At 38.4% G+C, this 14,436-nt stretch overlaps 1 protein-coding gene across 1 annotated transcript in view; it reads right to left on the reverse strand.

Annotated features, from left to right (window-relative positions):
* The window catches only part of ADAMTSL1 (ADAMTS like 1), a 1,100,541-nt gene that overhangs the window by 257,449 nt on the left and 828,656 nt on the right, over window positions 1–14,436 (reverse strand). The window contains exons 11-12 of the mRNA XM_052645042.1: window positions 6,038–6,088; window positions 909–1,113 (exon numbers count right to left, since the gene is read on the reverse strand). Coding sequence (XP_052501002.1) covers window positions 909–1,113; window positions 6,038–6,088 — 256 coding nt within the window. The remainder of the gene's footprint in view (window positions 1–908; window positions 1,114–6,037; window positions 6,089–14,436) is intronic.

Consider the following 14,436-nt stretch of genomic DNA (forward strand, 5'->3'; position numbering starts at 1 on the left):
ATTAAATTTTTAAAATTTCCATCATTGCTAATTTATATTGCAGCATGGCTGATTCAACTGATAACAGTGGCATGGAAAAATGATGAAAGGAACTAATTGGTTCCACATGCTTGGGAGCAAGTCTAGATAGAAAGAGACATCACAGCTCTAATCTGTAGGCACAAAGCCACAAGGCCATGTGAGTAACCTGTGGCCATCTCTGTGGCTGAGGACACATCATTCCATCTCACCTTTCCACTCCTTTGCCACTTCACACCTTTTGGCACTAGAATCCAGGAGCCCCCCCCGCCCCCCACCCCAGTTAATGTTTTATGTTTAAGCTGCTGCAGTGTCTTTCCTAATGTCCAGACTATTTTCATTTTAGTTAATCCTGCTTCACCTCCATTCTAATTACATTGCTATTTTCATCTTTTTTTCCCAATGAATAATAGACATAGTTTTCATCTTAATCCTCTGAAGACACTTTTTTGGACATAGAAAAGATATAAGAAACAAAAAATGAAATCAAACTTTTGGTCTGCGGTGCTCAACCATCAGAACAGCTTACACAGCTTCAGGCTCATTCAGCCTCAGCTACTCATGGCAGACACTTGCCTCCCCTTCTTACTTAAGAGAACATTATGGGGAGTGATAGTGGTATCTTGGTCACTTGAAGAAAAAGATGTGTGTGTATAAGCATGCATGCTAAATATACATATACATATATATATATATATATGTTTTCCTACTCATTTACTTTTGGCTGTGCTTGATTTGGGGTAAGCCTACTCCAGGGTCTACACAAGTAGGCATCTAGACCACTCAGATGGAGAAGTGGGGAGGTGGACAGAGTAGCTGGTGGGGTGATGATGCGGAGAGGGAAGAATGGACTTACTCTCCTAATGAACAAAGAAAGAAGTCACAGTTACCGGAGACCACTCCTGTGCCAGCCATTTAGGGCAGTCAAAAATGTTGCAGGGCTGCACGGTGGGCATCTTAGGGGTGTACATGCATTTCCACTCTTCCGCTGAGCTGACATGCCCCTGGATGTCCTCCTCCACACAGGAAACTGCCCGGCTCTGGATGCCCCCCCCACATGAGGAGGAGCACGCAGTCCATGGGGTGGCCTCCCACCTACAGAAGCAAGGGAAGTCATCAGGGCAGACCTGCACACTGCCGACCTCCTCCGTGAGCTTTCCCACCGCTCCCTCCCCAGTGCCCATCAGGGCAGTAGGTTCTGAGGCTAAGCTCTAGAGAACCAAAAGCCAGCGACTGTCCAAAGTCGGCTGAGTCAGAGAGAATTCAATGCTGGCAAAAGTGCTCTGTCAACCTTGAAGCTCTACACAAATGTAAGAAATTACTCTGAGAACTGTCTACAAGGCTATCTGTGGGGTCCATCACCTACTCAAAAGAGGGCTGTTCAGTACTTTTCCTTATAGTTTCAATATATATTTTCTCTGTATGTGTATTTGTGTGGGTGTATATTTATGTATAATATTTATATTATTTTATATTTTATTAATATATATTTGCATCTATCCAACATCTGTGTATCTAAATATCTATCTTAAGACTAAACTTGGTTAATCAATTAATTCTAATAGTTTTTACTTGGGCTAATACTTCTCACTTTCAGCGCAATACTTCATTACTTAGCTTCTGGATACTTTTACATGAGGAGCTCATGAAAGATCAAGGTAAACTAAACACCCTTTCTCCCTTGGTTCTACGGTCATCAACTTTGGGACTGCATGGATTCAGTATAATTCTGATGTTCAAACTGTATCATCATTAAGAAGCCAAAGTGTCAATATAGGTGTTACCTATGTGTTCCCTAGTTCCTGGGGTGAGGTACTGACAGTTAGCACTTCTCCAATCAAGAACTCCTGGAACTATGAAAAGTTTGGTTTTGGTTCAAAAGCTCATGGCATTGGAATCTACGTATACAGTAAAGTAAGGGGAAAAATAACAATGTTGTCAACAGCATTTAAGAGAATTTCACTGATTTTTCAATTCTCTCCACAGCTTGATGCATTTGAGGCCAGAGGCAGAGAGATATCTTTGCCTGATTCTTCTTGGAGGTTTAGAGAATGTCAAATTTGTAAGAACAGAAATGCAGGGGCTAGTTTTTCTTTCTTGCCTATCTAGTCTGCTTGTTTATGAGGACTGGTAAGGCACTCTAAGAATTTCTCTTAAAATTATGAGAGATACCATTTTAATGAGAGAGAAACAAAATGTCACCAAGTTGATCCACTTGAATAGCTAAATCTAAAAACACTGCACAGGCATGCCATGGAGATGTGAACTATGCTTTACATGGGATTTCACGTGCATTGTGAGCCTGATTTCTCTTTTGCATGAGCCTGGATAACATATGTTTCCCACTTACAGAGAATTTTCCTCCACAATTCTCTGTACTGTTCAAGTCTAGGCAACAACTGTTATCTCCACTGCCAACAGCCCAAACATGCTGCCAAATACAATATTTTCCTCTGCATATTTCCCCAGGAGACACAGAAGAAAATGTTATTATGGGGAAACTGAGGCCCTCTGGTTAGTCCTTTGGAGAATCTCTGTTCCCTTTCAATAGAAGGAAGAAGCTCTATAGAGTTTCTCTTCCAAAAGGGTGAGACCAATTCTCATTTGTCTCCATGTAAATCTCTGGAGAGCTGGAAGTGGATAACAGGTCTGATTCAGACTAAAATTAAGCTGAACATGTAAGAACCAATTCACATTAGACTCGATTTGACAGTGAACTGGGAATATGCTTTTGAATGGGCATTTAATCTCTTAAAACATTAAGGTGCCATAAAAAGAACACATTTCCTAATTGGTACTCTAATATCCCTAAAGTTGACCCTTCTGAAGAGACAATGATTAATTTCTGTCTCAACACTTGGACCTGATCCATGGTGTAATTTCATAAACAGTAATAAGTATCCTTTTCATTGTCAGTGATCATGGAAAGACAAATGATGTGAATATTATTTCAGGCATTTATAGTATGGTTCCAGGATTAACTATAGTTCTATATGTGAAAAACTATAATGCAAATCCTTATATAATAATAGGATTATGTGGAATTTCAAAGAAAAACATCTTTGTTCTTTAAAGAAAGTATAACAATAGCTCAGAGAGGACATTAGTTAGAATATCTCAAAACAGGGACCAGGTAAGTATTTGGAAAAAAAAAAAAAAAAATATATATATATATATATATATATATATCCAAGAATCTTGCCCTAGAAGAATAACAGATGAGGTCATATATTTTAACTCCTTTGGCTTTTAATTTTTAAAGTCCATTGTGTATTTAGTTTAAGAAATTCTCAAAATTAATGATTATGTGGAAAAATTGCAAATATTAATTATAAATTAAAGATAATTTATCAGACTGTGTTCTTAAATTATATTCAGATATGATTATAGTCAAAGACTGAAAGCAAGAAAAAACAATTAAAAATTCATTCACTGTGTTTTGTATCTTGTGGTCTTAAACACATTTAAATAATTTCAGTACACAAAGTCTCGATCAGTAAGTAGCTGCCCTCTGAGAAACATTTTGAGTCTTTATTCTTCTTAAGAAAGAAGAATATCCATAAAAATATCCATAGAAATAGCTTCCATTTACTAAGGCTTTATCACTAAAGCAGAATATCTAACTTCAGAATTAATTTAATAACAGAAGTGCATGGGCTAATAAATACAGTCTGTTTATCATCTAGTTGTCTTCTCCCATTGTGATGCATGGACAGGCCAAAGTGCATAAGACAGGGTACAAACAAACATCAAGTGCGTTCATCTCAGTCTGCCATTGAGAATACATCTTCAAGCACTCGGGGGACATCCGAATATATAAGAAATCAAGTTTAACCTAGGACAGGCATTAGTCACACCAGAGAAATATAAACAGGAGAGATCATAGACATGGAAGAAATTGAGGAGGACCGTTACAGGACAAACATCAACTTGATGTTCTTACCCCTGACACCCAACTATGCCTTTATCTCAAATCACATGGGCTTTGCACAGCCAGATACATGTGTCCTATGAATACTTACTTTACAGATATGGGGGTTGAAATCAAAGAAATCTTGGTTCAGTTAAATTTATATTTCTCTGTTTCATTCCATTTTTTTTTTTCACGTTTGGTTCTGGATCAAACCAGCAAAAGGATACAACAGTAGCATTCTTAAGTCATTTATTGTCTTTATCAATATAGACATAGGAAAAAGGGAGGGAGCTGATGAATGAAGTAACTCCTCAGTGAAAAACACTTTTAAAAAATCCCTAAACAATTATCTATAGCATTAACCAAGTGCCCCCTTTCTTTACACCACCATCAAAATGGTGAAAAGTAAGTTTCATGCTAGTTACTGGAAGTATTTAAGTAGAACCCGGATAACACTTGCATTGGTTTATACGTGTGTGCGTGTACGTGTACGCTGCTGCTGCTGCTAAGTTGCTCAGTCTTATCTGACTCTTTGTGACCCTATGAAGTGTAGCCTGCCAGGTTCCTCTGTCCATGGGATTCTCTAAGCAAGAATACTGGAGTGGGTTGCCATGCCCTCCTTTAGAGGATCTTCCTGATCCAGGGATCAAACCCCAGTCTCCTGCATTGCAGGCAGAATCTTTACTGCTGAGCCACCAGGGAAGCCCATGTACATGTGTGTGTATATATATATATGTATGTATGTATACCTATATTGGAATGCATCTGCAGTGAGTGAGTGAAAGTTGCTCAGTTGTGTCAGACTCCTTGTGACCCCATGGACTATACAGTCCACGGAATTCTCCAGGCCAGAATACTGGAGTGGGTAGACTTTCCCTTCTCCAGAGGACCTTCCTGAACCAGGAATTGAACCAGGGTCTCCTGCATTGCAGGCAGATTCTTTATCAACTGAGCTACAAGGGAAGCATCTGCAGTAAATACACATTTATGCCTATTTGTGTAAATATATGTGTTTACACATGTGTGCTGAGTGGATGTGAAGGGTGGGAGAATGAAGCATCACGGGGCAGCTGAACTAAAAAACCTCAAGGTCCCCGTTTTGTAGTTCAATTCAAAGTATTTGAAGATTTTCAATCAAACTTTGCTTTATTTTACAGTTCCAAATACAATCATTTTGAGGGCTTTGCTTAGTTTGAGATGGAGCAAACCACCATGGATTATTTCCAACTATTTGTGATCTGATTGAAACCTTGGGTTCTAAACAGCAGCTGACTCTCTGAAGTCCCAGTGAGTGAGGACAAGAGAGCAAAGGTCTTGCATAGCACAGAGGTGGCTTCAAACTCAAGTCTAATTTCTGCTCTCTGGGGGGCTGTTTCTAAGGTGGCAGGCGATATGCTCAGTAGCTAGCATGTTTTTCAGCTTCTCCAGTTTTCTTATAAATATATTAATAAAGAGGATAAGTTCTTTGAAAAGTTTCTCGGTCACTTTAATGATATTTTCTAGTTTTAGAAAATACTGTACTTTAAAAAAGCAATGCAGTACCTGGAATATTCTGTTTTGGAAAATAACAAAACTCCCCCCCACCCCCCCCTACCAAATGTTATGAACAATAAGGATATGAAAAAACTGCCTTTTTGTATTTAATTAATTTCTCTGGAACAAAAAGAAGGATATTCAAAGCCCCTATGCAGAGTAATACCACATCTGGAATTTCACATTTGCGGTATTTGGATAATAATTCAGGCAGTGTTTGTTTAACAGTTAGCAACAGTGCTTTAATGACTAGGGTCCTATTGCAGAGGAAACACAGAAAAGGACAAAGGGAGTGAAAGAAAGACATAACATAAACCCATACACTGTATCTAATCAGAGTGAATTACTGTGTCCACTGCAATGTGTAATCCAATCCTATCTTAAAACGGTTTTTGAATGACAAGCTTACAGTCTGAGCAGACCAGTGTTATTCAAAAGCAAAGTTCAGGAGGGATTGCAAAATATACTATCTACCATCTTATTTTTTTACAGAAAAACACAAAATCTAGTATATATATAAGAAGCAGAAGACTGAGTTACTAATTCTAGCATCAGGATGATTGAGTTACGTACCGAGGAAGGGGATGGTAGATGTCATAGGGCATGATCTGCTTGTATCCGTCACTGTTAGGAACAATAATGCCAACCCTCTGAGTAGAAGGTACACACAATAAAATAAACACTAAATGATTACATTAAACAGTTTTTTAGACAAATGCAAAATAACATTAATAAATCGTCTCTAAAAAAACAACACTAAAACAGTTCAATATCTTTATGCTAGCATCCTTTTGAGGATGGGGTAAGTTCTTTGACAGGGCACCGTTTACTATAATTAGTTCTCTGATCCAAGCAGGAAATACCAGGGGAAAGGGTGGTGGCAAGAAAACTTGGCACCTCATCATTAACTATGACACAATAAGCTTGTAAATGTTCTTTAATCGCCCCAATTATACATCCTATGAGGTCATTATGATCATTATTAATGTTACTTCCAGATGCTCACCAAGCAATTTTATAGTTACTGTCTTGTTCCTGATGAAAGAGAGAGCTATATGTAAGAGTATGTACCTGGGGACTGACAATACTACGTACTGTGTATTAGTAAAGAGGTAATGTACTTTTGGCAGATCTAAGGACCTGAGTAAAATCTGGAGATTTTAATATAACTTGGTTATATTAAAAAGGGAAGGGGAATGAATGAACACAGTAGGCAACTATCAACAAAAGCATGTTCCCTACCAAAACAAAGGTAGGGCAGTTAAAATGAGATAATAAAGATGAAACATATTTTTTGGTGGTCTATAAAATGTGATATGGTGTTAACTGGTGGTGGTGGTGATTGTTTTGACTGTTGTTAGTATGTCTGGTGCCCTGGGAAACCTGTGAGATTTAAGGATAAAGACTAAAGGAGCCAGAAGAAATGATATTTTAGGCTATATGGCTAATGGATTCACAAGATATGATATTATATATTTATATAATATCATATATTATATGATATTATGTGAAAGTTCTCAGAGGCCTTTGCTGCTGCTAAGTCACTTCAGTCGTGTCCGACTTTGTGCGACCCCATAGACGGCAGCCCACCAGGCTCCCCCGTCCCTGGGATTCTCCAGGCAGGAACACTGGAGTGGGTTGCCATTTCTTTCTCCAATGCATGAAAGTGAAAAGCGAAAGTGAAGTTGCTCAGTCGAGTCCGACTCTTAGCAACCCCATGGACTGCAGCCCACCAGGCTCCTCCATCCATGGGATTTTCCAGGCAAGAGTAATGGAGTGGGGTGCCATTAATGGATTCACAAGATATGATATTATGATATTATATATTCATATAATATCATATATTATATGATATTATGTGAAAGTCCCCAGAGGCCTTTAGGAGTCTAATAAAGTACAGGAACCTACCTCACTGATTTCAAGTAAAGCCTCCAATTGACAAGACTTTCTTCTTGCTGAGCCCCCTAACTTGTGGGAGATTTATGACTCATGAATCTCAGATAAAACAAACTCTCTATCAAGAGTGGGAGACTGAGCTCAATCCGTGGATGACATGTATCTGCTGGGGCAAAGCATGGTAGGTCGTGAGCACTTATTTTACAACTGACAAATGATAGCAGCTTCCTCTTCTGAAAACTCAAGGAACTCATGTATTCTAATCTGGGATGAATGGGTGAGTATATATTTATATATACATATTCAGTAAAATGTTTATGTAAAAATGGACATATTAAGACTCACTTTGACCTTATGCTCTGGTACAGAATGATATAGCATGTGGTTTTAATATGGCTAGCAAACCTAAGCTTTGGGGTAGAAACAGTGAGCTAGGTGTACTATGGGACAGAAAGAAAAAAAATAGTACTGGCTGGACATCACGACAGATAAGGAGGAAAGATGGAGTAATAAAACGGGTAGTTCCTGGAGAAATTACTAAAAGGTAAGGGAAAGTTAAGTTTGAGAGAAAATGGGAAACAAATCTTTAAATGTAGATTTCTCAAGAAGTACAAACATGGGAGAACTAATTTAGTTATCTCACATGACTAAGTTTTCTTTAGTTGATTTGAATGGCTAAAGGTATTCACTTATATGATTAAATTTTCATGGTACATGTATGTGTACTACCCTTCAGTAACAATGTTCATGAAAATGAATGATGCCTTTTGAAGAAGCTCAAAATCCCAAGACTCTTAGTGAACACAAGAATGGGATGAATATTAACATTAAACTTTTCTCCATGGTTTTCCAAGATACAGAAACATCCTATTCATTTTGATCTTATTTTGACAAGAAATCAGATATGAAAGGTAAATCCTGTCTTTTGTTAGGATCATGTGATCACTTCCCAGTAATTCTGCCTAATCATTAAGGAAAATTTTTTTTCGAAAAGAACTGTTTTTGATAGAATTCCAACCTTCCAAAGTTCTTCTAATAACCTAGGTCTGATAGTAGATAATTAGGGACTACATAGGACTGACTTTGCAGTTATATTTTCGCTAACCCTAGTATCTTCTCTCATGCCTAGATCGAGATCTAAATGTAGAAATGTATATGGCAGCCTTCTTTCCTGGAAAGATTTATAGTTATGATTTGTCATTCTGAATATTAGAATGAACTGTTGTAGATCCCTGCCAACTGATTTATCAGCTGATGATATTTAAAATGGAAGTAGTAATATTGAAGGAGACAGGCTAGAAGAAAAGAAGGGGAAAAAAGAGGGAGTTATAGAATTCAAGATGTTGGGCTTCGCATTGGACTGATTGAGAAATTATGTTTCTGTTTGAACAAGAAGCTTTAAATCTGGATTCAGCAAAACTATAGCTATATTTGTCTTTCTATGGCATAGGTCATGGTGAAGACTCATAAAATGACTCCATGGCACCTGTGAAAACAGAAAGATTATCAAAACAATGGTGCTCTGTCCAGCCCTGTTGATGCATGTTCATGTGCATGGGCTCCGCTCTCTCTTGGGGTTTATGCCATGGCCCTGGCCTTTCACCACACTGTCACAGAGGGCCAGGCAGTGCTGCCTAAACTCAACTTTCTATTGCTTACTCTTAAGGCACTTTGTCTCTTTCTTAGACAAAGTGTACCTACTGAAGAATGATGAAAAAGAACGTCATTTAGGGACTGTAAGAAGTTCTTCTTTCCATGCTTCAGTCTTGCTTTGCATGTGCATGTGTGTGCCTGCATATATATGTATGGATTCAGACATGTGTCTGAACATGACGGGGTGGGGAAGGAGGTGAAAATAACTTTTTAAAAAATGATCACAATGGAAAATATAGTGAACAGTTGGTTTTGGGGTGAAATGATTCATTCTCCATTGCCTTCACCATTCTGACTGCTCATGTACTTTCTATGTAGGACAGTGGCCTGATTCCATCTAAAGTCTCCCAAATCAGGGGTCATGACGGGAAGAAGAGAAGATGAGGATGAAGAAGGGGTCACCATGAACTCATGTGGTATAAGTAGAAGAAAGACTCGCATGTCATCCTCTCATAGCTCGTGTCCAACGACACTAGAATGCTTCCTGTCATGACAAATTCATAGAAATAGTATGCAGTATATAACATGAAGACTTTTGAACCATTTTTTAATGACATGGAAAATGTTCAAATGCAATGTCAAATGAAAAAAATCCCGTACAAAATAGAATAGACAATGTAATCCACTATATAAAGAAAACTCATGTATATATTGTCTATATAATCATTTTTGTAAAGTCTATATATATGTGTATGTATGTATGTACAAATATATTAGAAAAGGACTGAAAACAGTTGTTAGTTCCTGGTGTTTGGATTAAGCGTGTTTGTTTTTTTTTCCTTTCTTCCTTTTTATGCTTCCCTATTTTCAGGAATTAGAACATTTAAGTAAAACAAAATTACAAAATTCAACTCTGAGAAAGCAAAAGACAGAAACATTTGAAAGCATGATATAAATGGATGAAATGAGACTGTCATCTCAATTTCCACATGTCATTTAAAGATGATTGAGTCTGTGTCCTGAAATCATCTTAGGAGCTATTTTAGAACAACATCCTTGACTTTAAAAATCAAGCCATATTCAGGCTCACACTACTCAGGTGTGAAATTTACTTGTTGTGATAAATCTTTCTTTCCAAGAAAAGCCCTAATATAACTATCAATTCTATGAGCATCTGATTTGCCAGGTTCTGGGTTCTTCTGGAAATGGATCGCAAGGAGCCACTTTCATGGCTTCCACACTCCCTTTCAATGCCTCTCTCACAACCTCTTGCCTCTTCTCTGGGGCTGCAGAGCCTCATTTCTGACATCCTGACAGCTGGATGTGCTCTCAGTTTGTCAAACTCACCATTTTCAGACAATTCATTTTCTTCCCCTGCAAAGTGTCTCTTCTCCTGTGATCACTGTTACTGTTCAGAACACTGCCCTTCTCCTATCCACCCTGGCTGGGTACTGTGGGTCATCGTTGCTTCCTCTCTTTCCCATGTTCCCTACAGACACTGAGTTATTCCAGTTGTGATGTCTGCCAAATGTATCTCGCTGACAGGAATCTAGCCCCCTTTGCATTATCCTCCTAACAGTTCTCTCTGCCTGCAGGCACTGCCTGCTCCAATCCAGCTCACTGTCATCATAGCAACAGATACTTTACTTCCCAGTGATGTCCATAACACCTGGTGAAATCAAGTGCTACCTCTTCTAAAGCCTGTCCTTATGTTTCCTCTCAACATCTAGCCAGACAATTTTCTCTTCCTTTTTCAAACACCCATAACACAAGCTCCCCTCATCACTTCTAACTATCTACTAACTTTTAACCATGTAAACATTTTCTTTAGTTTAACACCATGGGACAAAATCCATATTGGTTCTTTACTCTATCTTTTAACACAGTTCTCTGCACAGAGGCAATTAGTAAATAATCAGCCAATGAATTCATGCCATTGACGTGCATACATAAAAGCAAGCAATACAACTACCATCCTGAGTGAAAGAAAGCAAATGAACAAGGTTAAAGAAACTCCTAAACAAGCTGCACTAAAGATGACGCACGTCTCTGGTCCCACTCCTTGTTTTTTGCTAGCTCTGCCATCTGTGTGAAGGGCAGACTATTTTGGAGACTGGTTTGGCTGGCCTGGCAGGCAGGGGTGATTGGGTGGCCTGGGACCGAGGAAGATAGTTGAATGGCAATTGTGCTTCTAAGCTGCTTGGCTAGACTCTACATCTCTTCTGTTGGGCATCTCCCAGAAACAGCCATGACAGTTTTAAAAACAACCTTCTCTTCCCTGTTTGTCTCTTGTGTCTTTTTAGAGAGCACGCCGTTTCGTAACTGTACAACTCAAGTTCCCCTGGGCAGTGTTGTGGTCCAGATTCTGGTTGACTTGAATTTGCCATGGTACCAAGCACAGAACTTGGCACAGGATTGGTACTCAGTAAAAAAGATGAATGAAATTGTGGGTGGTGTGAACGGTTCTGGCACAGAAGAGAGTAATCTCTCAACAACTATACGGCAATAGAAACCAATCTCTTCCCAAGCAAATGTTTATAATGGGGGAGGAGAAAAGCAATAAAAAGTTGGAAGAGACTCAAGCATCTGCTTTCTCATGAGTGGCAGAATGCAAAATAGCATGGCGTAATGAGGACAGGGGCCCCCTGAGGAATTGGGAGATGCAAGCTCTGTTCTCTACTCTGTTAATTTTCTTTCTGAGTGACTTTTGAGTGCATTACATTTGGACTTCTGCATTGGCCTTCTGCAAAATCTAAGTATTGTATGAAATCAGGAGTTTTATGATGAAGAACGAGTGCCTGGAAACCTATCTCATGGAACTCTATCTTATCTGTCCCATTTGTACTGGCTCCTGAGGACAGAATTCAGAGTTCTGTGGTTCACAGACTGTAAACCACTAAACTAGGTACTCAACTCAAAAGCTCTCCTATTTGAAATTTGGTTACTTTATGAAACACTGCAGGTATCCCTGTCATTTAGAGAGGCAAATTAGGATCTAGAAAACAAGGAACATTCTATAAATAGGTTAAACACTTTTTTCAACATGGTACCTACCACATGGTAACATGGTACCTATCAACATTCATTTATCTTTAAGAACCAGACCAAAAGAACCCTGCTTCATTGTCCAGGATTTGAAAACATTTTAAACATATATATTCATTTCTTGCTATAGGACCAACTAATGGAGAGTTTTTGATCCTTTGATCCAAAATATCATAATTTCCTCACAACTATATTTCAATGGTTAAATGTTCTTGATATTAATGAATGGAATTTCAGAAATGCTTTTAAATAAATGGGACTAATATTTCCCTGGACTTTGTTTAGCTCTTCTCATACTGACCTAAGTGATTTGCTAATTGTTTGAGTAAACATCAGTATTTACACTGACATGAAAGAGACTTACTTAATTGGCATATGTGGTCAATTCAAAGACCCAGGGTACCAAGTTTTGCACTGATATGGTTGGCAGTGTTGTGCTGGCTGTGGAGGTCTACAGTGGGTTTAAACCAGATCTCATGGGTTGCTGAAGGCATCATGCAACACCAGCAATCGGGTGATCAGAGTTCATGTGATACAGGAGGTTCTCTAGATGTAGAGGCACATAGGTTCATGATCCAGCTTTTCTTTGCCCACCCTGACTTGCAGCAGGTCTCATAACCTCTTTGGACTTTAGTTTTTTGTCTGTAAATACAGATGATTATCTTTGTCTTACTGATCTCCTAGAAAAGGTAAAACTGAATAGAGATAAAGGATGTGAAAGCACTGTAGAAACTTCAAGTAGAAGTAACACTGGCAAGAAGCCATTTTATAGACTGGTTCTCAGTAACAATAACTGAATTTTGTTGAGTGCTTGGCATCCTGCAAGGAGCTGTACATGCATCATCCTATTTGCTCCTTATAGTTACTCTATGACAGAAATACTATATTCATTTGACAGATGGCAAAGCTAAGGCCTAGGGAAGTTCAGTAAAGTTAGTAAAGCCAGTAAAGCCAAACTGATAGATTGAAGGTAAAAATGAGAAGGATGATAATACCTGTTCTCTTCACTTACAAGTTAATTAAAAGAACTGCATAAATAATTATACTTTACATATACAAAATGATCATTATTATTAGTGATGAGCTGGCTTGGTGGAATAACTGAATTGTCCCAATAAATGAGTTAGAGCTGATTGTCTGGATTGTCTCATGATGGGTATGAGGTCTATAAACCTGGGACGGGTATGACGATGCTCTCTAAACAGCAACAGAATTATGCTTTATTTATCTCATCATAAATGCATGAAAGTGCAAATGAGATTTTACAATGGTATTTTTTTTATTGCTTATTCATTAGCTACTTAAAGTAGTATATTTAAATGAGGTTGAGAGAAAAGAAGGAAGTTGTCACTTCTCTAGATAATTTACCTATTTTAATAAAACAAGAGCTTTGTGACTAGGAAAACATTTCATTATACTTTAACTGCTTACTGAATAAACCACTGCTTAGCTCTTACATGGAGTTCTCCCTTTTTGGAGATAGACAAGGCATAAACCCTACGCAGATTAAATGGCAATGTCTCACAGATCGTTAAGTGGTTAAGTGGGGATTTTAGATAATGACACATTGGGATTTTAGGAGTTGCTAATTATCTTAATTTCTCAGGGTCATGCTTATTAAAAAAAATCTGATAAATATGAATTGCTTTCATGAAGCTATTTCCTAGGAATTTGTGCCTCTTGTTGCTAAAACAATAACAGAGGACTACCGTTATAGCCCCGTATACAATTTTAGAGTTCCAACTCCTTTCATGGAAGAGAAAGCTGATTTTTTGGTGAGTTTAGGAGTTTCTCTGAAGTAACATCAACATTATCATAACCGTGATCTTAGTCATAATAGCTGCAGCCACTAATATTTATTGAGTGCTTATCATGTGTCAGGCACTCTACTAAGCTCTTGAAAAGTATTATACCATTTATTCCTTATGACAACTCTATGAGGTACGTAGCTATTATCCTTACTTCAGAGGATGAGAAAACTGAGGCTTAGTGAGAACAAGTAATTCACCAAAGGCTACTCAAACCAGTAAGTGACAGAACCAGGGTCTCAAGCCAAGCTGTGTCACTCCAGAGTTGCCTTCCTAGTCACCATGGTACTGTAACAACTGCTGTATCGCCACTGGACTAATCAGTCACCAAGTGATTGTGACTGGGTTTTTCATGTCCACTGCATATACTGCCACTCACGATACAGATTTCTCTTGTCTCAGGATTTCAGTTGCATTAGGATTCAATTCTGAGCTTTTGTTCATACTTTGGTCCATGGCCAGGGGTGACTTATGCAATTTGCTGTCAAATTAAATGGAGCTGGACAAAAAAAGTCCACTTGAACTCACCAAGAACTGCAACATGGGGTATACAAGTTTGGGCATTTGCTTAGGACTGTTGCTCTGAATTCCTTGAGGGGAGGGAGAATCTGGATGTAGTTTCAGCAAAAA

The sequence above is a fragment of the Budorcas taxicolor genome, chromosome 8 (assembly GCF_023091745.1).
Source record: "Budorcas taxicolor isolate Tak-1 chromosome 8, Takin1.1, whole genome shotgun sequence".
Taxonomy (NCBI): Eukaryota; Metazoa; Chordata; class Mammalia; order Artiodactyla; family Bovidae; genus Budorcas; species Budorcas taxicolor.